At 46.0% G+C, this 26,005-nt stretch overlaps 1 protein-coding gene across 6 annotated transcripts in view; it reads left to right on the top strand.

The window, feature by feature from the left end:
• The window catches only part of LOC106595585 (zinc finger protein basonuclin-2), a 241,710-nt gene that overhangs the window by 153,732 nt on the left and 61,973 nt on the right, over window positions 1-26,005 (top strand). For 5 of the 6 annotated variants that reach the window (XR_006769555.2, XM_045716495.2, XM_045716494.2 and 2 more), the window contains 2 exons: window positions 21,923-22,025; window positions 25,276-25,511. Coding sequence is in view for 5 of the 6 variants with exons in the window: in XM_045716495.2 (XP_045572451.1) it covers window positions 21,923-22,025; window positions 25,276-25,511 (339 nt within the window). In the remaining variant the exon portion in view is untranslated. Of the gene's footprint in view, window positions 1-10,463; window positions 10,715-21,922; window positions 22,026-25,275; window positions 25,512-26,005 lie in introns of those variants that run through there. The other variant, XM_045716499.2, reaches the window with a different exon arrangement.

The following is a 26,005-nucleotide window of genomic DNA, read 5'->3' as shown; positions in this document are numbered from 1 at the left end:
TATATCTATTTCCATATATATTAGTCTCATGTTATAATGATTATAGGCTACTTGAGGTAACAACAGATGGAGGTAAAAGTGTCCACTTCACCCTCCCAGTGCCCCTCCCTTTGGGAGTATTGCTCTGTTGGTCTCAGTGTTGACGGGGTGCATGCCAGCCACGTCCGAGGGGCCTACTCTGGGCCTTGTCCAGGCTCTCTGTGTGCCAGAGGGACAGTGCCAAGGGAATGCCCTGATGACAACAAGATTAACTCAGGGACAGGTGACTGGTCCATTCCACACATACCAGCACAGCTATATTATCACATGTCAGTCTAAATCCACTGTCCTATCCCTGAACTCTCCCATAAGCCTTTACATTAACCTTTACATAAACCTGGGGGGAAATCAAGTAAATACCGTGACTCTCATTAGGAAATACTGTAGTTATGGTGACGAGGGGGGTGTTGTCTTGGTCGTAAATGGAGTGGCAGAAGTGCTGACATGGTGTTTTATTTCTCTCTCTATCTCTCTCTCTATCTCTCTCCTGTACTGTTGTGAGTGTGATGCTCTTCAGTTGATCCATAGAGAGTGTGTCTTATCTAGCGTCTCCTTGAGGGGCTGAGGTCAGCGTTGTCACCAGGTTGCTATCAACGGACCAGATTAGAGGCAGGACGGGCTTTAAAGACACAGTCACCTCCCCGACACACGCCCATGTACACACATCCGCATGCACGCACAAACAGACACACACACACACACACACACGCTATTGCTTGTGCGCACAATAAACTGTAATTGCTTGATAATATGGGCTAAAACATGTCAGCTCCAGGAACAGTAATCCATCTCCATGTCCTATTTGTGATTCTAGCCTGCACCTCCCTCCGTATCTCTCTCTGTGTATTCCCTAATGCACATGACACGGTGGAAATGCCTGGTTAAGTGCTGCTCTGACATTAGCAGACTGTAGTCGCAGCATTTGGCCTGGGGACAAACGCCGGAGAGGAGCCATAAAATATGAATGCTGCCACCCCCTCTTTCTCCTTTCTCCCCCTCCTCTTCTTCCCCCTTTATTCCCCTCCTCCGTTCCCCCGCTCTGCTCGTGTCTGGGTGGCAGAACGTTTTTCTCTGTCACACCTGTGTCCCCGCCGTTTGTTTACTCACACTGGCAGAGATACGCTAGCTCTCTGTTAGCGCTCCGCACGGAGACTACGAGTCGCTAAGCAAGTGCCAAGAGGCTCCCTGTTAATAATGCATAGTGAAGGCAAGAGCGCGAGGCTAACTGGCAGCTAGCGGTAGGGGTGTAGCCTAGTGCCTCTTACCCCAGCTGTCTGAGTTATTTTCACAGGCTGATGAATCTGTTAGCCCGCGCGTCAATCTGCCCGGTGTGTGTGTGTGAGGGAGAGGAGAGAAAGTGGGTGTTAGCGGGTGTCACTGTCACCCTTGGTTACGACTCCAGGTGTCGAGCGAGAGCTCCAACGGAGCGTGAGAGAGATGCTAGCTAACTCTGGCTGTCTGTGCTCTATGCCCCCTGGTGCCTGCCTTGCTTTGGTCTTGGCAACATGACGGCTGGGTCTTGTCGGTCGAGGGCGCCCTGGTTGCCCCGTGGCAGTGGCGGTGCCAGCATGTGTGTGGCAGGGAGCAGGGGAGACGGCGAGGGAGCGAAGGGCGCTCCGTAGGGAGGAAGCTGGTCATTAGTGAGATGGGTCCCTGCCCCGGCGTTTTACTCCACATCACAGGGACTGGCGGGCGGCCCCGCTCCTCCTCGCTAACTGGCTAACGCACGCCAATTAGCCTAGCGACAGAGAGAGCCAGCCAGGTTCCTTCTTTCTCTCTGTCTCTCTCTCTCTCTGGGAGTACAGTCGTTACAGAGAAAACTGACTATAATGACACCATTTCCAAGACTCCTTCATTATGTCTAACTCCCTTATTATCAGAGGAGCATGTGTAGCATAGTTAGCTTAGCGTTTAGTCCTAGCGCTGTCTGCTAATAAGGCATATTTGACCCATTTAGAGTGAATATGAACACTGTGTAAGGAGATAAAAAGGCTAGCCACTGCTTCTCTCTCGCGCTCTCTTTTTCTCTCTACACCACCTTTTAAACAATTTCCCCACCTCTGCATCACCAGTCAACCACTACTGTATATATCCACCCATATGACACTCCAGTATTTGGCACGTAATTTACAGTAATTCTGGTCCTAACAACAATAATCTAGTGGTGAGCTGGTAAAGTAATCATGGTGTCTCCTTCCCCCTCGTAACATGTGAAAACAAAGCAATAAAGAGGCAGTGTGTGTTTGTTTTGGCCAAGCTCCGGACTGGGGACCGTTGACGGATGCTCTGGACTGTGAATGCACACTGGAGGCCGAGTGCGTGGAGCCGGTACAGGTGGCACAGGACTGGTGACACGCACTTCAGGGCGAGTGCGAGGAGCAGGCACAGGACGTACCGGACTGGGGACACGCACTTCAGGGCGAGTGCGAGGAGCAGGCACAGGACGTACCGGACTGGGGACACGCACTTCAGGGCGAGTGCGAGGAGCAGGCACAGGACGTACCGGACTGGGGAGGCGCACTGGAGGCCTGCTGCGTGGGGCCGGCACAGATGGCACCGGACTGATGACCCGATCTTCAGCCCGCCTGCGTTGCCGCATACACCTAGCCAACTCCATTCTCCGGTATCCCTCCTCACACTGTTCCATCGAATCCCAGGTGGGCTCTGGTACTCTCCTTGGGTCGACCGACCACCTCTCTATCTCCTCCCATGTGGTCTCTGGCTCTTCCCTCTGCTCAGCCGCCAGCTCCATGTGCCCCCCCCCCAAAAAAAAGTTTGCCAAAAAAATCTTGGGGTTGTCCTTGGGCTTTCTGTGGCCGCCAACCCCGGCGGCGTCGCCGTCCTCCATCATTACCTTCCGTCTGCCGCCAAGGAAGGGTCTCGCATCCACCCATCACTTCTTCCCATGTCCAAAACTCCTTCACCTGGTGAACACGCTGCTTGGTCCTGGTTTGGTGGGATATTCTGTCAAGGTTGTCGTAAGAACTGGACCAAGGCGCAGCGTGTGTAGAGTTCCTCATCTTTATTCCAAAGTGAAACTTCAAGCAAAATCAAATAAACTAACAACTAAAAGTGACTACGTGGTGCACAGGCACAAACACAAAACAATATCCCACAAACACAGGTGGGAAAAATAGCTACTTAAATATGATCCCCAATTAGAGACAACGATTACCAACTGCCTCTAATTGGGAATCATACGAAACACCAACATAGAAAATATAAACTAGAACACAACATAGAAATATAAACTAGACTACCTCCTAGTCACGCCCTGACCTACTACACCATAGAGAAACAAGGGCTCTCTATGGTCAGGGCGTGACAGTGTTTCACAATCTCAGTCTCTGTCACACCTCGCCTCGGTCCAAAGACTAGAGGACAAAGCTATGATGATGGCACACTGTATTTGAGCATGCCTTTGGGAAGTATGCATTGCCCCAACTAGAAGATCGCAGAGTGAAGATCGCAGAGTGAAGATCGCAGAGTGAAGAACGCAGAGTGAAGAACGCAGAGTGAAGAACGCAGAGTGAAGAACGCACAACGAAGCCGAAACATTGGTGTTTTACCCAATAAATGACTGGGAGTTTATATATATAGAGTGTGCGACTCTCCACTAGTCAGCATCTCTACACTAAATAATGTTCTCTGGGGGTGCTTCAGCTATGCTTTTTATTTGACCCAACTAGATAACATGTCTATTACCTCACCATTATTACCTTACATGATCTGATCTGAAGTCAGAGTTTAGATTTCACCCCTCATAGTTATCCTCTATTCATACATATTCAGAACTGATCCAAGACCATTGGCAGTAGCTCTTCTCTTTACTAGTGTTGTGGGAGGAAGAGCAAGTATTTCTTGTGAAGTGGTTGACTAGCTTAGCCTCTTCCTCTTCAGCATGCCTCTTGTTGTCGGTCTCTTCGCTCTCTTGTTGATTCCCCCCAGACACTGGGCCCTCCACCGCAAATCATTGTGGCGCGCTGCCTGCTGCATGCACACAGCCCTGGGACACGACACAGTCCCCAAAGTGGAGCCCAGGCACATTTTTTAGGAATCATCTTTTTCCCTTCTTCTTCTTCTGAGGGAAATATAAACCCTAGCCGTTCTGGCTCTTCTTTTTTTTTACGAGCTGTGTGATTTCCAAAAGCTCCTTGGAGCGAGATGGAAAGTGTTGGGGTTGAGCGTCAGCTTTTAATTAGTTAACTACGGATAGGGATAAGAGGCAAAAATAATATTATGTTTAGTTCTGGAGAGGGGAAATGTTTCTGGAGGATAGAGGGATGGAGCGGTCGAGTGGAAAAGGATCTCTTTGAGACGTTTAGAAAGGGGATATGGCTACACGCACGCACGCACGCACGCACGCACGCAAGCACCACACACACACACACACACACACACACACACACACACACACACACACACACACACACACACTGTTCACATACTTATTGGGGGGATCACAGAGTTCAGTCCAGACCCTTGTCAGCACGGGATACATGATACACACACACTCACATACATAGTTACGTAGTTACACACAGGAAGACCACTGGGCTTTCTCCACATCCTAACTAATCAGACCTCCCACATACTATATATATACTGAGCACTGTAACGTACAGCCAAGCATAGACATAGGCTGAACATAGGCACACAGATAGTCTACTTAGGTATAAAAACAGAATGATCAGTTACGGACATAAATGTGATGTCTAACGTTTTACAGCTTTCAAAATTGAAATTCAACTTTTGTAATTAAAATAGAAAACATCTACGCTAGCAAATGTCCATATCTCCCCAGATTTGCACATCGGGATTTCAGTGTGGAACATTTTCCATCTGAATATTGTCACTGTAAAACATGCTACCCTCACACACACCCACCCCAGATGCAGATAGAGGGTGATTGTCAGGTGGGGCTGGTAGTGTTTGATATAGAAGGAGGAAGAGGAGAAGAGCTGGCCTGCTGATTAAAACTTTCAGCTCCACTACCTTTCTAATTAATTAGCGAGGGCCACTCGGCGGGCTGAGCAACGGCCCAATTAGGCTGCACAAGAGCCCATGATGCCTATCGCTACGGCAACACACGCCGCACAGCTGTCGCTCGCCGCTCCGAGGTTGGTTGGGGATGGGGATCGGACCCTCAGGTGCCCACACACGGAGAAGAGAGAGGACACACACACACACACACACACACACACACACACACACACACACCACACACACACACACACACACACACACACACACACACACACACACCCCCCCCCCCCTCGCACAAGAGGACTTTCACATTCATACACAGAATGCATGACATCACACATACACACATGGACATAACACAACTAGGAGAATGGATCCCAATATGTCGGCGCCCACAAACCACTGGCGCCATTTCATTTTTTTCTCAACCGAGCATATGTCTCAGGCACATAAAATACGTTTCTCCATAACATGAAAAATGAAGTGATGAGGACCTTTGCTCACATTTGGCTGCTTCCTTTGAGTGTTTTTATTTGACAAAAAAAAAGTTGGTCTCTGACACCGACCGTGTCTGTAGGCCTCAGTGGAGTTGTCCTGGGAGGCTGGGGCATTTTCCCACAGCTGTAGTGTTAGAGACGCTGACCTGTACTGTCTCTGTCTCTGCCTGTGTGAGGGGGCTGTGGTATGGGCTAACTCAGTACTTACCAGGGGTGACTCCTTCCTTTTAGTGAAGGGAGATGAATGGAGGGGTGTTTTATGACGATATTGGAGATCGGACAATGCCCATTTAGAGCCTAAAGAATGCCCAATGTCAGTGAGCTCACTTTGATGTTTTAGGATACTACTTGGTACTACATGTCATGTTTGGAAGATGGCAGATTAGTATAGCCAGGAAGTGACATACAGGAAGTGAGTGCTCTCTCCTTCCTGTCTGTAGTCAGCTGTATGAGCGCTACTACTCTCCACTGTGTTTCTCTCCCTCTTTCTGCCATCCAGCACCAAGCCTGTGTGTGTGTGTGTGTGTGTGTGTGTGTGTGTGTGTGTGTGTGTGTGTGTGTGTGTGTGTGTGTGTGTGTGTGTGTGTGTGGGGGGGGGGGGGAAGCTCGAGTGCATGTTTGAATGCGAGTGTGTAACTGCGTGCGTGAATGTGCTTCCCCCAGCATAAATCCACTTGACTGGGCTCTTTTGAGAAACCGCGTGGCTTTATGGCCTTGGCAAACATAAAGACCAACCACCTGAAGAGGGAGAGAGAAAATCACCCCACTCACCTCCTTACTCTCTCTCTCACCTCCTCTCTCTCTCTCTCACCTCCTCTCTCTCTCTCTCTCTCTCTCTCTCAATTTAATGGAAAATAAAAAAAGTTCAAATGAGAGCGGATTGTTTCCATCTGCTTCTCCCGGGCACCATGTCACTCTAGATTCTGACCAGAGGAGTTCAGGGTTGGTGGTGGTAGGGGTGGCGGATGGTGGGTGTCAGGCGGGCAGGGGGTGAGGTGAGGTGGGGGGGTAAAGGAAGGGGGTGTGGGGTGTGAGTCTTGCTGACTTTGTGAGAACTGGACTAGTTACAAGATGACAGAGAAACCTAATTTCCACTTCAAGGGTTCAACTGAAACATGGCATCAGCACGCCTATCTGTCAGTGCTTGCACACGTACGCACGCACACACACACACACACACACACACACACACACACACCCCCCCCCCCCCCCCCCCCCCCCCCCCCCCCCCCCCCCTCCATCTCTCCCATCTCCCCTAGTCTGTTTATTCGTAGTCAGGGAAAAGTCTAAAGAAGCCGTTGCGTTCCTCCAAAGCCCATTGATGTTGGGTAAAAGTAATGAACACATCACACACACACACACTGAAAGGACCCAACCAGGGCCTACATGCCAGATCACAGACAACACATTTAGATTACAACATAAAAAGCTATCCCAACAAAGACCCTCGACGGTGTAAACGCTATCCCAACAATGACCCTCGACGGTGTAAATGCTATCCCAACAAAGACCCTCGACGGTGTAAACGCTATCCCAACAAAGACCCTCGACGGTGTAAACGCTATCCCAACCAAGACCCTCGACGGTGTAAACGCTATCCCAACCAAGACCCTCGACGGTGTAAACGCTATCCCAACCAAGACCCTCGACGGTGTAAACGCTATCCCAACCAAGACCCTCGACGGTATAAACGCTATCCCAACAAAGACCCTTGACGGTGTAAACGCTATCCCAACAAAGACCCTGGATGGTGTAAATGCGCACACACACACACACACACCACACACACACACACACACACACACACACACACACACACACACACACACACACACACACAGATCAGGGGATACTCTATTTAAGTTCGATCACATACAGCAGAACGAGAGAAAAAAATGAAAACAACATTGTCTGAAACGTTGGTAATTATTTTTGGATGCGTGTCTCTGACATTTTGTCGACATAAGTAAATAATTTAGTATTTCTACTGGTAAAGTCCAAAGAGCCCAATTACGGAGGGTTAATATTGCTGCATCATGTAAAAACATCCTTTTTTAATACTGAAGGAATATTCAAATGACTCGCCTTCATTATTCAAATATATTAGCAAAGTCATCACAGGGGGAAGAGAAGAGGAGATGGGGAATGATGCCGCTAGGAGACAAAACGAGAGAGAGAGAAAGAAAATCAATAAACAAGGGTAAAATCTGTTCTATAAGTTGTTATTTTGTATTGTCTTAATGCAAAATTCAAGGACTCCCTAAAACATTTACCACTACAAATATTAAGGCTGAAATATATTCACATTTTCTCAATACAATATTAAATGTTTGTTTATTTAAAACATTATAGCCATGATAATTTTGGAAATATCATCAATGTTTTTCTATCTTTTTGTCCATTTACTCTAAATGATAATGGTTTAGTTGCTCTATATCAGTTCTAGCTGTTCACACAGGCCCAGTAGCAGTTAGCCACTTGATTGAAACAATAGCGACTCAAAGCTAGTTCAAGAAACACTCTTGTCTCTTAATTGAAACAATAGCGACTCAAAGCTAGTTCTAGGAAACACTCTTGTCTCTTAATTGAAACAATAGCGACTCAAAGCTAGTTCAAGAAACACTCTTGTCTCTTAATTGAAACAATAGCGACTCAAAGCTAGTTCTAGGAAACACTCTTGTCTCTTAATTGAAACAATAGCGACTCAAAGCTAGTTCTAGGAAACACTCTTGTCTCTTAATTGAAACAATAGCGACTCAAAGCTAGTTCAAGAAACACTCTTGTCTCTTAATTGAAACAATAGCGACTCAAAGCTAGTTCAAGAAACACTCTTGTCTCTTACTAAATACATATGTTACTAGATCAACGTTGGGCAAGAGTCTTTCATTCACCAAAATCCCACGGCTTTGTAAGAAACACAGCAAGGAAACACAATCGGACAAATAACATTTCAAATTTAGCGAGGAGGGCAGGGGGACTTAATGTCTGCTAGAGGCAGCGTTGAGTGACATTTTATGGGTTTATTTTAATACGCTTTTATAGATCTCTATTGTGGTGCTGTGTTTTTTTTTTTAACTCTGTTTTCACGGTTCACTCTGGGTGTTTGTTATTTAACGAAGAAGGAAGCTGGGGCCGGGGCGGCCGTTTAGGGCCCCATGGCCGGGCCCAGTGTTTAGCTCCAGTATCACAACTCGTATAGCCGTACAAAGTCAACATTACAAAGAGGTAACACATGTCGAGGTATGTTCGAAATTCGCCTTGTGCTGTGATCCGAAGATTCGAGGGCACACACACGATGTCAAAAAGAATGCATCCTATATCCTATTGCTACAGGCCACAGTGAAGAGGGGAGTTAGGGGGCTCTTTTCCTGCTTCCATGCTAATTTGTCCCTGGTCGATAGTGGAGTTGGCATGCATGTTGTCTGAATATGAACATATGTGTGCAAGTATATGTGTGGTGGTGAGTTTGTGTGACTGAATGTATTTTTTTGCAGTCACACGGTGTGTGTGTACTATGTGTGTGTGTGTGTGTGTGTGTGTGTGTGTACTAGTGTGTGAGTGTGTGCAAGAGCCAGTTTGTTTGGTTTTTCCCTTACTTCAGCACATCTGAGAGAGCTTTTCTGGAGCTCCAGAGCCCTGTCCAAACAAAGATGGCCGAAGGACGGGAGGGCCGAGGGCTGGTGCTTTTTTTGCTTTTCTTTTTTTGAAAAAGGGGACAAAAAAGAGCCCTGCGAAAACCGGGAGGAGAGAAAACCGAGCCCCTGAGAAAGGCAGCTGGAAACACGAAGTCTTGTGGTTTCTTGTCTCCCCCCTCCACATCTCTTCATCCCCCTCCCCCCACTCTCCCCATCTTTTACCCCCCCCTCCTCCCCCCTCTGGTCCAGCTGCACTTAGATGAGTCTGCTTGCTTCGTCCCCCCCCCCCCCCCCCCACCAACCACCACTAGGCTGCCAGGACGAGAGAGAGTGTCACAGCTGGTAATACTTACAGCCTTTACCGCGGTAACGCATGCGATCCATTAGGGCCAGCAAGGCCCCGACATGTTGTTGCTGCACCATACCCAGGCCGTGTTATTGTTAGGATGTGGTAAAATGATAAATATGGGAGGCAGGAATCAGAGTTGAGGGGACGGAGGGAGGTAGGTTGGAGTAACATGCAGCTCGTTAAGAGCGGTGCCACTGGCGCATGTTTCATGATTGGGTGGCAATAAAAAAGTCTGTCACAATTTGTTCAGATAATGACTTAATGCTAGAAGCCTGGAAGACACACAAACATATGTCGAGCGAGTCGTCGATAGCTTTATAATTGCTAAAAGGAGCCCCCCTCCAGTTCTTATGAGGTGGACCGACGGAGGGCCCCTGGGTGGTGGGTTGGTAATTTGGTCGGGTCGATTTACAGGATGGCAATCAAATCCCTGGCAACCAACCATCCTCCCTGTTGCATATGTTGAGTCTGCTTCACTCTGAGTTTTACAACTTGGAACTCCAGTGCAGCAAGTCATTCAAGCCCATAGTTGTGGATTGGAAGTTGAAGTTGCCCTGCGGGTGTGAAGTTCTATAGAGAACTGCAATGTTTAGATACTGAAATACTGGTATGCATCGCCAAGACTAAATATTAGTGTGCACTTGGCACTTTTGGAGAGGTTCGCTGTCGCAACAGGTCCTCCTCTCTCTTTCTCTCTCTCTCACACGCTCTCGCTCTCTCTCTCTCTTTTTCTCTCCTCTCTCTGTCCCCACTCCTCCCTCTCTCTCCCCCCATTTCTCTCTGTCTCTCTCTCCACCACTCTCTCTCTCTTTCTCTGTCTCCACTCCTGTCTCTCTCCCCCCTTTCTCTCTCTCTCTCTCGCGGTGACTGACCTGTGACACCGAGACATTGTCTCACCTCTACTTCAGTCCCTCTATCTGTGAACTTTGTAAAGGCAGATAAAGAAGTAAGCTCCCAGATGGACTTTCCTTTAGTCACAGGCTACATTCCTCTCCTTCTCCGTGTGGCTGGGGTGTGGGAGGGACACTTGCACATTTGTCACTGCACTAATGTAGCCATGGGGTTTGAGTACAGCGCAGAGTCTCTCTCTCACTAGCGTGTTTCAGTGGTGTGTGTATAGTCTAATGGAAAGAATGCTTACCTTGGGATAGCAGGATCTGAACCGGGGACCTCCTGTACGGATCAGGAGCCGGCATCTCACTATGCAGGTAATTACAGACAACAGCTGAGACATCCAGTAGTTCAGGGCTTTGAATGGCATGGCAACATGGAGGTGAGGACATGTCATCTGAATGTCCCGAGGTCAAAGGTCAGATGGAACTTGGATTGGAACTGGACGTTTTAAATGACCTTATTTGGATTATTTTCGTGCAAGCTTGTGTTGATGTCATAACGGAACGGTCATTACGGAGTATCCAGTGATACACCCAAAAAGTGTTTGTTTGTGGTTGTGAATGCTGTCTAAGGACAAAGTCCTCCTGATTCAACATAGCTTGTATTATCACAGCTGGTCTGTGAGGAAACCCAGGTGTTTAGATGCTAATGTCTACTCTGACATATTTGTTTGCACATAGCTCCTCAGAAAGAAACAAATATTGCGCTGTGGGTCGTGGGTCTTGAACCCCGGTCAATCAATAACATAACACACGGTAGTTTTCAGTTTAGACAAAACCCCACACTTACATAACCTGGAGATTACTTACAAACAATTACAACAGGCTTTTGGCTACGAAAAGAAAAGGGGCGAAAAAAAAAATATTAAGCTATTTGCAAGATTAAATCTAGGAGCTCTTCCAATACTTCTCAGGTTTGGTGGGGGCTTGGAGTATGAATTAGGAGTTAGGAGCAGAAGGGTGTGTGTAGTGTAGTGTGGTGGGGACCGGCGTGAAAAGTTCACCAGGGGAGTCTCCTGTCCCGGCCGGCTGTCGTCAGGTTCCCGTCAACCACCTCCCTCCTTGTGTGTCCCGTCGCCCACGCCAACAACCGTCGACAACGGAGAAGTCCCCTCCTGGCGGGGTCGCCGAGGGTGCGAGATGTTTAGGCTCTGACTAATACCTCCCGTGTGTGTGTCCAGTGTGTGTGTGTTTAGGAGAGAGAGCAGATGCTGCTGGTCATCTCTCCCCCTCTCACATACACACACTTTCATCCCTAACACTCCTCCACTCCGCCAAAAAACATCCCTCCCTCCCTCCCTCCCTCTCTCGCTCCCTCCCTCTCCTCCTCCCTCCCTCCCTCGCCCCCTCCCTCCCTCACTCCCTCCCTCTCTCGCTCCCTCCCTCCCTCTCCTCCTCCCTCCCTCGCTCCCTCCCTCCCTCCCTCCCTCGCTCCCTCCCTCCCTCGCTCCCTCCCTCCTCTCCTCACTCCCTTCTTTCTTCTCCTCACTTCTCTGGACCTGCTACTGCTCTCTAGCACCAACATGCTGGCGGTCACACTGTGTGGTCGTGTCAATCCTTCAGTTACTCCCAGACTCAGCCTAGCATGTTTTCATACCATATGCAGTTGAAGACTATAACACGCATATACTGACTTATTGCTAGGCTTCATGTGTAGAGTTACACTATAAGACTAGAGTGGGCCTATGCCATAAACCTGTTCTTTTGAATTCTGTGACTACATGTCACCACTTCTCTCGAGGTCACTGCCTTGTCTCGGCAGGTGTACGTTAGTGGGTGACGTTGTTTGTGCCAGATTTGACTAAACCACTGATAGTGTGTTGGGTAATCAGTGCAGATGTCAGGGCCTGCAGAGGAGACGTGTCGCCCTTATCTGGTGAGGAGGGACACTCTCTGATAGGCTGAAGGTCGGGGGTGGGGGGGGGGGGGGGGGGGGGGGGGTGGAGTCAACGCAGGTGTGCGACATACAACTCTGTCCCCCTCCACACTCCTCCTCTCCACTCAGTTTTAGAGAATGATCAGAAAATGCGTCAATTATTAATTCTTGTCAATAAGGCTGCGTTTACACAGGCAGACCAATTCTGATCTTTTTTCACTAATTGCTCTTTTGACCAAACAAAATATCAGAATTGGGCTACCTTTGTAAATGCAGCCTGAGAGATTTTAGATAACCTGAAAAGGTATCGGTAACATTATTGGTGGAATTTCCCCCCCAAGTGCTTTTAGAATCTGTATTTTGTTTTGTTGTTAATCTTTCAAAGGGAGTGTGACTGTGTCTGATTCCAACTTTTAGTAATTGAAGACTCCTTTATAAGCGATCTGAATCTAAGGAACTTGAATGAGAGTCAAAGTCCTGCTATTTGGAGGGGAACTCCACTCTACAATGTGGAGTTCTATTTCACTTGCGTTAGTTGCTGTACATTGAATACGATAATACAGACAGAACTCCCTGAGTGTACTCTGTGATCAGGGTTCGTTCTATGTGTGTGGTTTGTAATCAGGGGACTAGCTTATTATCTGGGTACATTGAACAGTAAAATGTTCAGTAAGAGTAGGAATAGCAGGTGAGAGCTATACTCCCTCCTCTAGAGTCATTTCATGGGAATTCTTTTTCTGCAGACTCAATTCTTTGTAGTTGTTTTTCTTCCTGTTGTGAGCGTGAGGTATCATAAAAGAAAATCACCCAGTGTGACTTCTATGCAAAACAAAAACAGACATTTAAAAATAAAAACGCATTTTCCTGTCACATTTTCCTAAACACACTGAAGCCATAAATCTCTCCTTCTACCTTACACTGAAAACTCTACTGAGGAGTTCTCTGTACGTTCTACACCTGTTGTATTCGGCGCGTGTGACAAATACATTATGATTTCATTTTAATAATAACTCTACTAATAATAACTTTATTAATAATGTATTAATAGTTTATTAATAACACTGTTCATTACCAACAACGTATCATACATTCTGTTCAGAGTGCTCCTCTGGTACTGTGCTCCCTGCCTGGCCTGTACGTCTGTCTGTCTGCCTGTGTCCATGTCCACCATCTGTGGGTGAGGAATGCGGCGAGCCAGACAAAAGGATTGGCAGAGTCCTCTCTCCGTCTGTACTCCCAGTGCCTCCAGATAGCTATAAAACACCTGGACAAGACCAGCAGGTGACGGCAGCAGGCCAGGGGGGTTAGGTGGGGGGAGGAGATAGAGATCAGTGACAGGCCGTCCCCTATAGCTAGGCCGTCCTCCCGCCCCTATCCAGAACCTCCTCACCCCTTCCTTACCTTACTACCTTATTCCGCAATTTCCCCCCTTTTCCCACCCACCCTCCTTTGCCCTACCAACAATCCACCCTCCACCACACTGGCCCCCTACCTACTGTATAGCCTGCGTCCATCCCTCCACCCCTCCCTCCAAGCCCTCCTTCGGCTCTTTGAACTCCACTAGTATCTCTGGACAGTGCTGTCACTGGGCACATGGTTTGATCTCTGGCTTTGAGGAGAGCCAAGAGGGACCATGGCCTGGGCTGGTCTGAACACAAAGAGATTGTCCACTCCTCTCTCTCTCCCTATGTTCAGAAATGTATACAAGGGAGGGAGGGAGATCAATGGAGGCTCCCTCCACCCCTCCACCCCTCCACCACTCCTCCACTTGATATGATTAACCCCTCCCTGTTTGAGATGACATCACATTTGTATCTATCTAGTGTGTTAGCTGAGAGCAGTAGAATGACTGGTGAGGATAAGCAGATTTGAGGATTTTCCATTGAACTGTCCTCTCTAACTCTCTCTCTCTCTGCGTGTGCGTGTGTGTGTGTGTGTGTGTGTGTGTGTGTGTGTGTGTGTGTGTGTGTGTGTGTGTGTGTGTGTGTGTGTGTGTGTGTGTGTGTGTGTGTGTGTGTGTGTGTGTGTGTGTGCGCGTGCGTGTGCGTGCGTGTCTCTGTCTTACACAATAGGATAGCCAGCTGGGTCCTTTCATTATGAAGCATGACTATCCTGGAATACACTCAGACTCACCAAGTTTCATCATGGATCCCATTTTACCTACGTGTCTTTGAGAAGTGTTCACATCACCCCCAGAATATCTGTCTTCCTGTGACTCCCCTTAGCCACAGTAAAGGAGAACACGTATCGATAGAACTATCTGGTTTTGGGTGACTACAATCTCACAGGGTAGATCTGTTAGTGGGGGTGTACTTTCGAAATACTGTGAGTACTTTCAGCTGACACAAACACAAATATTAGGTCTATAATAGTTCAAAGTTGAGGTAGGGTATTACTATATTTATTAATATTTGGGGTATATATTTGTTCTCATATATCCATATATGTAAAATAATAATACTGAAAGCCACTAGCAACAGATGACAACACAAGTTCGAAATCAAAGGTAAAATATCTAACATCTCATCTCCGTTTTCTAGCTTTTCTTCTAAGCCGGTCAGTACCGGCTTTCATTTCATTGTCACGACATCGACAGGACAAAAACATTGTCGCTGTCACGTCTCTCTCTGTCTCTCCAATACCCATGAGGCTTTGCAGTCTGTCTGATGTCTCAGAACTGGCATGTGACCCGTTCGCTGTCATCTCCGTCGTCTCAGGAACACTAGGATCTTAGTCCAGGACTCCGGGGACTCTATACGGGCCGTATAGGTTCGCTGGTATGCCGCTTCGCCACTGCGCTGTCACAGCTGGCGATGAAATCCGATCAAGTATGGCATATAAGGCACAACAGGAATGAGAGGGGCGCGCCAAAAACATCTGAAATTCATCTGTCTTCATCCTTCCCCCTAATCCCTTATTTCTTCACGTGTTTATTTTATTCTCGTTTTTCTTTCTTCCAGTATGGTGCTTCTCTGCTCAGATGTAAGCAGTGTTGTGCTTAACATAACTTGAGAGAGGGAATGAATGTAAACAAGGTGTCTAATTGGCCTGACTTGATCACAATAAAGGTGGGGGGGTAGATTAGGGAGCAAAAAGACATGGACATGCTGACCCAACATGGGAACAACAGACAGGGTTATTCCTTATTGTATTCGTAAAAAAAGGGTAGAAAGAAAAAGAGGGGTCCCAGGTGAACACAGGAAACACATGCTTCTCTTCTTCTTCTCCTCCTCCTGTAATCCACTGGAGACTCACGCCCATTTAGTTCCACATTAGCATAACTCTGGTCCCTCTGCCCCGTGTCAGAGCCCAGTCGCACAGCTGCACATAGGACAGGGGCCTCTGCCATTGCGGCTGCGAGCCGTGGGGCTCAAAGCAAACCAGAACTGACATGGAGGACTGGTGTTGTGCTGTGGGGATTTCAAAGGCAAAAGGAGAGGCCTGTATTCGAAGTTGACTACATTTTCCCTTTCCCTTGTAACCGGGAGTTTTATACCAAAAGCCTGCGAACAAATGATTAATCGTTGTTTACTCAGCAGCATTTTGGAATTGGAAGGCAAGCAAGTTCCGTTTTAAGTCAGACCCAACGTATAAAGCCAAACAAGCTAAAAATTTGCCTCTGAATTTGTGGCGTGCTGCGTCTGCTACAAAGACCTCCTTTATCCCACACACTTTTATTTGTCACCTGGTTTCAATATGGACTCTGTGAAGTCCTGAGACTATCTCTCCGAGAGAGAGCCAGGGCCTGCTTTATGACACGCACCGTGCCTGCTTTCCCTGCACATGTTGGACACACATTTCTGGCAGGAAGCGGACAGCGTTTCAGCAGCTAACTCATGGATGAGATAGTATCTTGCGGGTGGAAGAGAGGACAAGATGCTCCCAGTGTTTTACAGTGACCTGTGCATACACATTTAAGTCGGAGCTGCTGCGGACACACACACACACAGACAGACACACACAGACAGGAATCTCATTTAACTCCCGGCTTTGCTTTACTCTCTACCAAAGAAATGTGGTCTGTGGTTCCATGTTCAACATGAAAAAAGGTTTCAATTAAATCTGAGACAGGGAACAATAACCATCCAGCCTCTCCCAGCTGGTCTGGCTGGCTTCCCTCTGCATGCATGGAGGATACAGTGTGGAGGAGTGGAGTTAAGGGGTGGACTTTTGGGACGGGGACAAGTGGGGTTTTGTACTGTAATAGAGGACACAAAGGGGCTGTTAGGGAGTGGACATTTTAGGGTGGGAGTGGAGTTGGACATTAAAAAGGTTAATGAAGGTTTCAGAGTTGACAATGAAATAGGTCGAGGGTTAACGGAGGTGACATTTAAAGGTGTCATATAATAACGGAGTTGACAGTGAATATCATGTAGATGTCTCTACGTTACCAGGACAGTTCTGAGGCCATAGGAGTTAACGGAATGGACATTGGAGAGAAAAAGTAGCCCATTCCCCTGCTGCTCATTTTTCTACTGATTAAGGATGATCCTCCCCACAGCGCACACACACACACACACACACACACACACACACACACACACACACACACACACACACACACACACACACACACACACACACACACACACGTTCACCCCCCTCTCTGTGTCCTTTCCCTCACCATCCCCTTTTCGCAGTGAGCTAGAGAGGAAACCCTGGCGAGACACTATAGTGACTAATGCTCCAGTATCTGGCCAGCCAGGCTGCTGATAACACAACCTCCCGCTCCACCGCAGAGCTGCGGGGACCAATATGAACGACCGCGCAGGACCAGACCCAGCCCAGACCCAGCTTCAGTCCAGACCCTGACCACAGAGACACCAGAGAGAGAGAGAGGGGGAGGAACCTCTCTATCTCCCTCACTCCCATCCTCTAGTCCTGTTAAAGGACAACTTTGTTTCACATCCGCTACTCCCCTCTTGTGTTGTAGACAGTCTCTAGTGTCAGTATGAACACACACTGCAAATAATCTAGACAGTCTCTAGTGTCAGTATGAACACACACTGCAAATAATCTAGACAGTCTCTAGTGTCAGTATGAACACACACTGCAAATAATCTAGACAGTCTCTAGTGTAGGTATGAACACACACTGCAAATAATCTAGACAGTCTCTAGTGTCAGTATGAACACACACTGCAAATAATCTAGACAGTCTCTAATGTAGGTATGAACACACACTGCAAATAATCTAGACAGTCTCTAGTGTCAGTATGAACACACACTGCAAATAATCTAGACAGTTTCTAGTGTAGGTATGAACACACACTGCAAATAATCTAGACAGTCTCTAGTGTCAGTATGAACACACACTGCAAATAATCTAGACAGTCTCTAGTGTAGGTATGAACACACACTGCAAATAATCTAGACAGTCTCTAATGTAGGTATGAACACACACTGCAAATAATCTAGACAGTTTCTAGTGTAGGTATGAACACACACTGCAAATAATCTAGACAGTCTCTAATGTAGGTATGAACACACACTGCAAATAATCTAGACAGTTTCTAGTGTAGGTATGAACACACACTGCAAATAATCTAGACAGTCTCTAGTGTAGGTAAGAACACACACTGCAAATAATCTAGACAGTCTCTAGTGTCAGTATGAACACACACTGCAAATAATCTAGACAGTCTCTAGTGTAGGTAAGAACACATACTGCAAATAATCTAGACAGTCTCTAGTGTCAGTATGAACACACACTCTCTTTCTCTCTCTCCTTCTCCAATCTCTCTCTCTCTCTCTCTCTCTCGCTCTCTCTCTCTCTCTCTCTCTCCTCTCTCTCTCTCTCCTTCTCCTCTCGCTCTCTCTCTCCATCTCTCTCTCTCCTTCTCCTCTCTCTCTCTCCTTCTCCTCTCTCTCTCTCTCTGCAACCTGTCTCTCTCTCTCTCTCTCTCTCTCTCTCTCTCTCTCTCTCTCTCTTTCTCTCTCCTTCTCCTCTCGCTCTCTCTCTCCATCTCTCTCTCTCTCCTTCTCCTCTCTCTCTCTCCTTCTCCTCTCTCTCTCTCTCTCTCTGCAACCTGTCTCTCTCTCTCTCTCTCTCTCTCTCTCTCTCTCTCTCTCCTTCTCTTCTCTCCCCCCCAGTGTCTGTTCAGCAGAAGATGTGCCCTTCTCCTCTAACTAGCCTGTAATACTTCAGCCTGTCTGGTTAATGGGGAGATATGAGAGGTGCTATTAGGCTGCTAGGCTAACATAATAAGTCATTGATTAGAAGGCCTTGTCACAGCAGCAGCACAGCAGACACCAGGGCTCTAATTGCTATATTAGACGACCTCCTTAACTATCTCGTCAACCATCACACAGCCCCAGCGTGTAAACAGGGGGTGCATGTTTCATTTTATCTCTGGCTGCCGCTGTTTTATACAATGGCTTTAGCAAGTGGCAATTAGGATTGCGGACTGTGTTGTTGTGTCGTGTAGCATTTAATGCTGGTTTGAGGAAAAACTGACAACTTTGACCTCTGTGTTGGGGTTAGTTTTTGTGTCGTAACATGATAGGAAGTGGAGATCAGATTGTTTTGAGGAAGTAGTAGTGTGTGTAATAAATAGAGAATCGGCCGATGTCAAATCCAGCCTGTTAGCAAGCAGGAAAAAAGTAAAAAAAAGTAGTAAAAAAAGTAAACACTTTGATTCAGCTCTCATGTCGAGCCGGAAGGGAGACAAACAACAGTAGCAGAAAGCAAAACCGGCACCCTCTACAGATTAGCTACATGGTTGAAACCACACCTGTGGTAGACAACCAGTTTGACACACTAAAGGTGTAATCCCCGTCCCCACCTTGCCAAAAACTAAACGATGTCCCTGTCTGCCCAGATGCCAACCTGCTGGGCGGATGTGGTGGGATTTGGTGTAATTTCATGGTTAATCTGGGATTAGCTCGTGTTCACTTTGATACCTCCCTCCTGCTAATCTGGTTTAAAACACCTAGGGGATTTAATCCTATTACGGTCACGGTCATGTTGTGGTCACGGTCATGTTACAGTGGAGTGGCACTTTATACTTGACGTACTGCAGTCGAATGACATGGCTAATACCGTGTGGCATGAGGGATTACATGTAGTCATGGTTACAGCATGTCATTCTGTTTGATATTCAGTCCTACGAAACGTTGACTGCTTGTACTACAGTACTGAACAGGTACAATACACTAGCAAAGGTTAGAATGTTACTTGTATGTATAAGTGTGTCCTTTTCCATGTGCAGTGATGGTATGAACGCTGGTTCCTGTGATTGTGTTATTGCTGTCCCTCAGTGATGTGTAACTGCTGATGGGGTGTTTTGTGCATGGGTTCTTGTGAAATATGGGTCAGCTGCATCATGGACTACGACCTACGACCCTGTGTGTGTGTGTGTGTGTCGCGTCACTGTCACACTGCCGGTCACAGGCGATAAATCAGCTGCAGTGAGATAAGAGAGTGTGTGTTGTAAATTGGTGAAGTTCCTAAAGTGATTCTGGGAAATGACTGTAGTGTAAGAGCTGTGTGTCACGATGTGTGCTGCGAGTCGGGTATCAAGTTCAGGGACTGAGTGTTTTAATAAAATAAACGGAGCATTATACAAAATAAGAAAGACGGACAACGCACAGACATGACACAGGAACAGAAACGACAAGGCCTGGGGAAGGAACCAAAGGGAGTGACATAGGGAAGGTAATCAGGGAAGTGATGGAGTCAGGTGCGTGTAACGATGGTGACAGGTGTGCTCCATAACGAGCAGCCTGGTGACCTAGAGGCCGGAGAGGGAAAACACGTGACAGTATGTTACTATGAGGTTGATGTAACGTTAGAAGAGCTCTTCACCTTTTGGTTTTGTGATGACTCTCTCTGTGCAGAGAAGAGCGGCAGACTTATTCTTAAGTGGGGCTAAGACGCACGTACTTTATCGACACGCATGTGCACACGTACGCACGCATGTACTGTATGCACACACACCCTCGTGCACACACACCCTCGTGCATACACACGTGATGACAAAGAACCTTGGATATGATTGTGATTTTCCTGTCAAAATAAAGAGGCCGCAATCATATCCATCATCTACTATAATACACATCCTTCCCTTTTACAAGCGTGGTTGAATGTTTTCCTCTGTCATTTCTGTGATTACAGAAGATCTTACAGCCCTAAGCAGTCTAACACAGAAACACAGATTTTAGACATTTGGGATTGACTCCACATCCTTTTCACCAAACGTGAAACATACAATCCGCATGCTGTTGAATCCGTGCTATTTCTACCAAGTTATTTATATATGTTATCAACACCTCAGGCTCCATTCGGTCTGTGATTCAGGATTGTGAGTCGATGGCTACAAAAATATTGGAAGGAAAAATGTTAGCGCTGACTGGCTGTTTTAGAATGAAACTCTTCCTGGAAAAGGGATAATTTCCATAGCAGGGTCTCGCTTCGCTAATACGCTACAACCACAAATATTCCCCCCCTCCCCTTTAAGCAATTTGTCTTTGAAGACAGAGAGGGTTTTCGATGTAATTATTATCATTTATCAATTTCATCTTTTAACATAACAATGGACTGATAAGGCAAGGGGTGCCAACGCTGATTAATATCCATTTTTGGCTTTTGGGGATTTTTCCTCCCTTCTTTTCCCCCCCCTTTTTCCCTCTCTCCCTCGTTCCTATTACAGAGTCCTCTATGCCTTCCAGAATTCGTGTCAATGAGAAATTTGTGGCTTGGAGCTGTGTATATTTAGAAACCTCTAACACAGTCATTTTTCTAAATCCTTGTTCATGGTGGGTATTGTTGGTATTTAACGTGGTTACACAGACCCCACAGAAGAATGGTGTGAGGCGGACCATATGCCAACTATGTTTAGTTGTCAAATCTTACATTTCCATCAGTGAAATCCACACTATGAACCTCCACCATAGAGGTGTGAATTAGCTTAGCATTTAAAGCAACTTCCTGTAAACACAGACCTCTTCTTCCTGCAAAATGGACGTCTTGACCTGTAGACTTTGAAGCACTTATGATTGACAGTGATGCCTTATCAGACCAGTGCTTCAGATTCTGGTGGACTGAGTTGGACTCTCCTGAGCTGTCTAGACACTTAACCTCTAACTGCTAAAAGCTTTTAGGGGTCAGCTCCAGTTCAGCCTCTAGTATTGAGTAATGGTGACTTAGTCAAAACAAGTGAGATATTCAATGAGGAGAAAAGGAAACAGTTTCTGTCAGTTCAGGTGGGGTCAGGTTATGAATTCATTAAATAATTCATATTAGTTAACACAAAGGGTATTGTGGGAAATCTGGTGATAGTGAATTTGTCAGAGGGCTTTAACAGGGACTGACAGGGGAAATTAATATTCCAATTGTAATATTGAAATGTAATTGAATAAACAAATTGTACTATGCTGAAACAATTCAAAGCTATTGCAGTACATAAATCTCGTTGAGAAATGAGCTCGCTGTGTGACTGTGCGTTGATGTGTTACTGGTGTGCAGCTGTTACGGTGTCTATCTGTGAAACCCTTCAGTTCTGTTTGTGTGACTGCTTGATTGATGAGTGCTCTGTAGCCTGAGTTCTGTCCTCTCCCTGCTCCCTCCATCTCTCTCGCTGTCTCTGTCAGTATGATCAGTTGATTGACATGGCCTTCCTCTCTCCCTCTCCCCCTGTGTCTCTACAGGCCATTCGCTGCACTCTGGTGAACTGCACCTGTGAGTGTTTCCAGCCAGGAAAGATCCACCTGCGTACATGTGACCAGTGCAAGCACGGCTGGGTGGCTCACGGTAAGAGACCGCCATTTTGAATTCTGCCGACCTACTAACCAGGGTGATGGGAGTCACTGTGTCCAAGATGATCTGTACAGTAGTTGTAATATGAAATATTATTACATTTTTTTACAAGAAGATCATGTGGTATGATAGGAAATAATTTCAACAATAGTGTATCACTGCAATATTGCAATAGTTTGTCATATTAGTCTCTCTCTTTTTTCTCTCTCTCTCTCTCTTTCGCTATCTTTCGTTATCTCTCTGCCTCTTTAGTCCTGTGAAGTTATATGCTCTCATAAACCTGTCTCTTTAGCCAGAGGAGAGAGCAGAGAGGTCCTGACACACACAGCTGTACTCTCCTTATACAGGGTCACTAACGATATCAGCATAATATGCAGTGCCCATATCTTTAATATAGTGATGTGTTATCCCCTCATACATTCCACAGGTAACAGGTTAATATAAACGCTTAAAAGGGAAGATTCAATACGTTTTTACCACATAAAAGATTTGATAAATATGTTTATTTGATTTGTTTTGTTACCATAGAGAGATACCGTTCAACTTTAGTGTTTGTCCTGTGTATGTATTTTATTTAAAAACGTTATGCATTTTATTTAAAAACTTTGTGTATTTTATTTAAATACTTTATATATATTTTATTTAAAAACTTTAAGTGTTTTGGTTCAAAGTCATACCTGTACCTACTACCTTAGAACAATATCCACGAGAGAGACAACCTCATGACTTGTTCAGGGGGCATACGAAAAAGGACATGGAGCGAAAGAAAGAAAGAAGACGGATAGCATAGAAAGGAGGGAACAGAGGGGAAAATAAGATAAAAGAAAACACCTGTTTGGCCCAAGCGTAGAGAGGGCCTTCAGCGATCAGCACAGGACCCCATTGAATATTTTTAATCTCCTTCTCTGAACTGTCAGAGGGCCCTTCTCTCCTTCGCTCTCCCCACTTTTCATTTCATCTCGGCATTGGCAGCCACTCTGACAAGCAGTTCTTCATTTTTTATGATGTTCGTGTCTCGCAGAGTGTGTTGTCAGGCAAAGCCCTCGTCAGCGGAAAGGCTGTCCTGGGATCAGAGGAGACAAAACCAGGTGTCATACAGACAGGCGAAGAGAGACGAGGGGAGGGAGGAATGGGAGGGAGGGAGGGAGGAAGGAGAGGAAGGAAGGGAGGGAGGGAGGGAGGGAGGGAGGGAGGGAGGGAGGGAGGGAGGGAGGGAGGGAGGGAGGGAGGGAGGGAGGGAGGGGAAAAAAGGAGTGAAGGAGAGGGGGATGGAGAGAAAAGCAGGTGAGTCAGGGTAAGGTGGAGAGGTGGTGACGGGAGAGCTAGGTAGAGGGGAAGAGACAGGGTAGAGGGGAAGATAAATGCTTACTTACTTACAGTGAAATGCTTACTTACTTACTTAGTGACATGCTTGCTTACTTACAGTGAAATGCATGCTTACTTACAGTGAAATGCTTACTTACAGTGAAATGCATGCTTACTTACAGTGAAATGCTTGCTTACTTACTTAGTGAAATGCTTACTTACTTACAGTGAAATGCATGCTTACTTACTTAGTGAAATGCTTACTTACTTACAGTGAAATGCTTGCTTACTTACTTAGTGAAATGCTTACTTACTTACAGTGAAATGCTTGCTTACTTACAGTGAAATGCATGCTTACTTACAGTGAAATGCTTGCTTACTTACTTAGTGAAATGCTTACTTACTTACAGTGAAATGCTTGCTTACTTACGTAGTGAAATGCTTACTTACTTACAGTGAAATGCTTACTTACAGTGAAATGCATGCTTACTTACAGTGAAATACTTACTTACAGTGAAATGCATGCTTACTTACAGTGAAATACTTACTTACAGTGAAATGCATGCTTACTTACAGTGAAATACTTACTTACAGTGAAATGCATGCTTACTTACAGTGAAATGCTTACTTACAGTGAAATGCATGCTTACATACAGTGAAATGCATGCTTACTTACAGTGAAATGCTTACTTACAGTGAAATGCATGCTTACTTACAGTGAAATACTTACAGTGAAATGCATGCTTACTTACAGTGAAATACTTACAGTGAAATGCATGCTTACTTACAGTGAAATACTTACTTACAGTGAAATGCATGCTTACTTACAGTGAAATACTTACTTACAGTGAAATGCATGCTTACTTACAGTGAAATACTTACTTACAGTGAAATGCTTCCATACTAACGGTGAAATGTTTCCATACTAACAGTGAAATGCTTCCATACTAACAGTGAAATGCTTCCATACTAACAGTGAAATGCTTCCATACTAACAGTGAAATCCTTCCATACTAACAGTGAAATGCTTCCATACTAACAGTGAAATGTTTCCATACTAACAGTGAAATGCTTCCATACTAACAGTGAAATGCTTCCATACTAACAGTGAAATGCTTCCATACTAACAGTGAAATGCTTCCATACTAACAGTGAAATGCTTCCATACTAACAGTGAAATGCTTCCATACTAACAGTGAAATGCTTCCATACTAACAGTGAAATGCTTCCATACTAACAGTGAAATGCTTCCATACTAACAGTGAAATGCTTCCATACTAACAGTGAAATGTTTCCATACTAACAGTGAAATGCTTCCATACTAACAGTGAAATGCTTCCATACTAACAGTGAAATGCTTCCATACTAACAGTGAAATGCTTCCATACTAACAGTGAAATGCTTCCATACTAACAGTGAAATGCTTCCATACTAACATAATAAAGTGAGGTAGAAAAGGAGATGAGACACAGACAGAGGGAGATGGGGCACTTTTGAGGGAGGGAGGGAGGGAGGGATACATACTGTAGGTGCAAATAGAGATGAAAAGAGGAGAGGCAGATAGGAGAGAGAGAGACAGAGACTACATAGAGAAAGGCAGTCCGTTACATTTTATCTCCTAGATGTGTTGTTATCTCCCTGGACTGTTATCTCCCAGAGAAGACTGGAGACAGGGGGAAACCTGATAGTCATTACCTGGTGAGGCTGGCAGGGTGTGTGTGTGTTTAGGCACCTGCATGTGTGTATACCTGCGGAGTATATGCAAGAGGGTTTCAGGACGGGTTTCAGAGATAACCATAAAAAATAAAACATAAACACATGTTCTTAACCAAAACGGCAGTGTTTTTCATTGACTAATGACTTGTCATTGAATTAGTATGTCCTGTATGTATGTTTTAGCCTACTCATGTTGGTGTGTGTCCTTGTCCCCTCATCCCAGCGCTGGACAAGCTGAGCACGCAGCACCTGTACCACCCCACCCAGGTGGAGATCGTTCAGTCCAACGTGGTGTTTGACATCAGCAGCCTGATGCTGTACGGGACCCAGGCGGTGCCGGTCCGACTGAAGATCCTGCTGGACCGTCTGTTCAGTGTTCTGAAGCAGGAGGAGGTGCTCCACATACTGCACGGCCTGGGCTGGACCCTGAGGGACTATGTCAGGGGCTACATACTGCAGGTAGGTGGGAGTCAGGGTTATAACCGTAGTAGCTAAACACACCTAATGGACATTCACAGTGTAATATTTAAACAATAAGGCCCGAGGAGGTGTGGTATATGGCCGATATACCACGGCTAAAGGCTGTTCTTAGAGATATATACCACAGCCCTTAGCCGTGGTATATTGGCCATATATCACACCCCCCGAGGTGCCTTATTGCTATTATAAACTGGTTACCAACGTAATTAGAGCAGGAAAAATACATGTTTTTCATACCCGTGGTATACGGTCTGATATACCATGGCTGTCAGCCAATCAGCATTCAGGGCTCGAACCACCCAGTTTATAATCAAATATATACACACTTACAAAGTGATCACTTAATATGAATACACATTGATCACCTAACATATTTTAGGTGTGAATATGCACCGTAATCATTTATACACACACTCACACACTCCCAGATGTGAGTGTGTGATGTTTAACAAGTCCACTTATTCAGACTCATT

The sequence above is a fragment of the Salmo salar genome, chromosome 04, assembly GCF_965601325.2.
Source record: "Salmo salar chromosome 04, fSalSal1, whole genome shotgun sequence".
NCBI lineage: Eukaryota > Metazoa > Chordata > Actinopteri > Salmoniformes > Salmonidae > Salmo > Salmo salar.
The sequence above is the reverse complement of the archived record's forward strand: the minus strand, read 5'-3'. Positions and strand labels throughout refer to the sequence as shown.